The 2798-nt window shown below is 48.6% G+C and overlaps 1 protein-coding gene across 1 annotated transcript in view; it reads right to left on the reverse strand.

Moving 5' to 3' along the window:
• The window catches only part of sema3aa (sema domain, immunoglobulin domain (Ig), short basic domain, secreted, (semaphorin) 3Aa), a 93050-nt gene extending 91432 nt beyond the window's left edge, over positions 1-1618 (reverse strand). Inside the window, exon 1 of the mRNA XM_080754489.1 lies at positions 1286-1618. Within this exon, the coding sequence (XP_080610615.1) occupies positions 1286-1391 (106 nt within the window). The 5' untranslated portion in view covers positions 1392-1618. The remainder of the gene's footprint in view (positions 1-1285) is intronic.
• Between the last annotated feature and the right edge of the window lie 1180 nt (positions 1619-2798).

Consider the following 2798-nt stretch of genomic DNA (forward strand, 5'->3'; position numbering starts at 1 on the left):
TTTTGCATTTCTTTCACCATAGTAAAAACTGCATTCATGGTCTGGAGAGGGCACTTTTTTTTACAGATGGTTAAAAGGGCAGGGGCTCAAGCCCCCTTTGATGTCTATGTGTGCACATGCCTGGTGAGCCATAGAATGATAGAAAGAAACCTAGTGTGAAGTGAGCAGTGCCTTTTCTGAGTTAATTGCAATAAGCGTCCGGCGAAGCTTGGCCAATGAGCCAAGTGCGGGACATACTGTACATACATACATACAAAGTCAGATGTCGGAGCGGTTAGCACCGCTCAAAAATATACCAAACATAAATACAGGATTCACTCAAATACATCAAATCCTAATAAAATACAAAAGTAAAAATAAATCCCTTCCATCTGTGAGAGTTAAATTAATTCAAATGATTTTAACGCGGAGGGTTTGTTTTACAGCGTACTGCACGTAGAGGAATTAGGGTTCATAAATGAATAAGACAAACTCATCAACTGCTGTTTAGTAAAGTGGTTCTCAAAAGTGGGTTCCTGGGGCGCCCGGCAAGACCAGGAACAGTTTAAACATTTCTGAAAATACCGATGCACAAGCTCACAATGCGGTGCGAAGCGAAGCTTTGTGAGCTTGTAGATCAGCAAATATCTTTGAGAAAAAAAATTGAAACGTCTCGACAGTTCATTACAAATCTTCTCCCTCGCACACAATCTTCTCAAATGGTGGTCAGCAGCGACCAGCCACGAGCAGCATCAGTGTGGGGGTCTCTCCCTGACATATAGCCTGAGATGCAGCAGCGGGGTGTGCGTGCAGTGGCGTATTCATATAGGGCAGTGGTTCTCAACCTGTGTGTCGGGACCCCCCAAATTATTTTGGGGGGTCCCCAGATGATTAACTTAACGTGAAACATTGTTTTCCCACTCAACAGTAAACAACCCAACATAAAGTTTAAGTGTATTCGAGGGTATCTGCACATTACTAAAGTGACAATTGAAGGACCTTTTAATACCTCTAAAATGACAAATTAAACACTGGCCAAACTGTGAAATAGGGTTAGGGTTAGGCAGAAAATTGTGAAAAGAACCGATCTACATGCTCACAACGCCTCGCGTTGCGAGGCGTTGTGAGCGTGTAGATCTGCTATTTTCACAATAGAACCGTGTTATACAAAATGTAATGCCTCAACTCTTAGTGCTCCTTAGGGTGGGGAGGGGGTCCCCAGTTAAAACATGATTATTTTGGGGGTCGCGGCCTGAAAAGGGTTGAGAACCACTGATACAGGGGACAACATGAGAGTGGCTCTTACCTCTGTACGAGAGCTTTAACCTGGGGACGCTGTGCCTGGGCTCCCCCGCCCGCCCCAGCTGCACCGCCCCGCACAGCACAACTACAATCCCATACAGGTATTCCATGGTGACCGGAGAGAGAGAGAGAGAGAGAGAGATAGAGGGAGAGGGGCTGCGCCTGGCTGGCCTCCAGACCAGGGGCCGGGCACTCACTCCTCTCACGCTCCTAACCCGTGGTGGCCCCCCCGAGATGTGGGTCTTCCCTCCCGGTGGCGTGGGGGGTTACACCGATCCCCCAAAGAGTCTGCCTATCCCTCCCCTCTCTGGGGTCGAAGAGCTATGCACACAAAAAAAGCCCCTCTTGGAAGTAGAGATAGAGAGAGGGTCCCTCCAGGGGAAGGCTTAGAATCCCAGATGGTTCCTCCAGTCCAGAACAGAGTGTGTGGATCGCAGTGGGAGGTTTGCGTGGGGCTTCTGAGGTGGATGAAGGGGGTCTCACTCTCACATGGCTTCCAGTGTGGGGGTCCGGTGGCAGAATAGTCCCTTGGCTGCGTGCGTGCGTGCGTGCGTCCTCTCCTCAGGTAAAGGCTCAGCTACCAGGGTGCCTCCTGTGCAGTGAGAGATGGTGATAGTGGCACAATGTGTGCAAAAAAGAAAGGTTCAAATGAATGAGCTCCGAATCCAGAGGAGTGGTGGACGGTATCAGATCTGGTTGTATCTCTCCCTCTCTTGCCTATCCTCTTTCTCTCTGTTTCCCTGCTTCCTTCCTTCCAGCACAGACAGACAGCGACGGCAACCCTCTAATCCTTGAGCGCAGCTCCAGCAGACTGAACGAGAGAGAGACAGAGGGAGAGCGCCTAACCGTTCACAGGAGGGGAGGGGAGAGGGGAGGGGATGGAAGGGGAGGGGAGGGAGAGGAGAGGAGAGGAGAGGAGAGCAGCTGGGAAAGAGAGGGCTAGGGAATGTGTGTGTGTGTGTGTGTGTGTGTGTGTGTGTGTGTGTGTGTGTGTGTGTGTGTGTGTGTGTGTGTGTGTGTGTGTGTGTGTGTGTGTGTGTGTGTGTGTGTGTGAGAGAGAGAGATAGAAAGAGGAGACTTATAAAAAGCATTGTGCTGGGTTGGATCTTATCATTAAACTCATCCTTTTCTTTAATTGCTTTTACCTTTTTATGGATTCTTTAATTATTATTTTTTTATTCCATTCCATCGAGATACTCTCTCTCTCACTCCCTCTCTCTCTCTCTCTCTCTCCTTTTTTAAACCTTTCCTGGTTTTTATTATTTAATTGTGATTTCCCAACGTTATATCAAGATTCTTTCTCTCTCTCTCTTTCCGTATGTAGGCTACAATGTATATGTCTCTCTGTCGCTCTCCCGGTCCCCCGCCCCTTGTTGAGTGGCTTGTCCTCAGACAGGTCATTTAGCAGTCTATCTGACACATTAACAGACCAACCCCCTGCCCCCTCCCAACCACACACACACACACACACACACACACACACACACACACACACACACACACACACACACACACAC

Source organism: Nannobrachium achirus, assembly GCF_963921795.1.
Source record: "Nannobrachium achirus genome assembly, chromosome: 23".
NCBI classification, from domain to species: Eukaryota; Metazoa; Chordata; class Actinopteri; order Myctophiformes; family Myctophidae; genus Nannobrachium; species Nannobrachium achirus.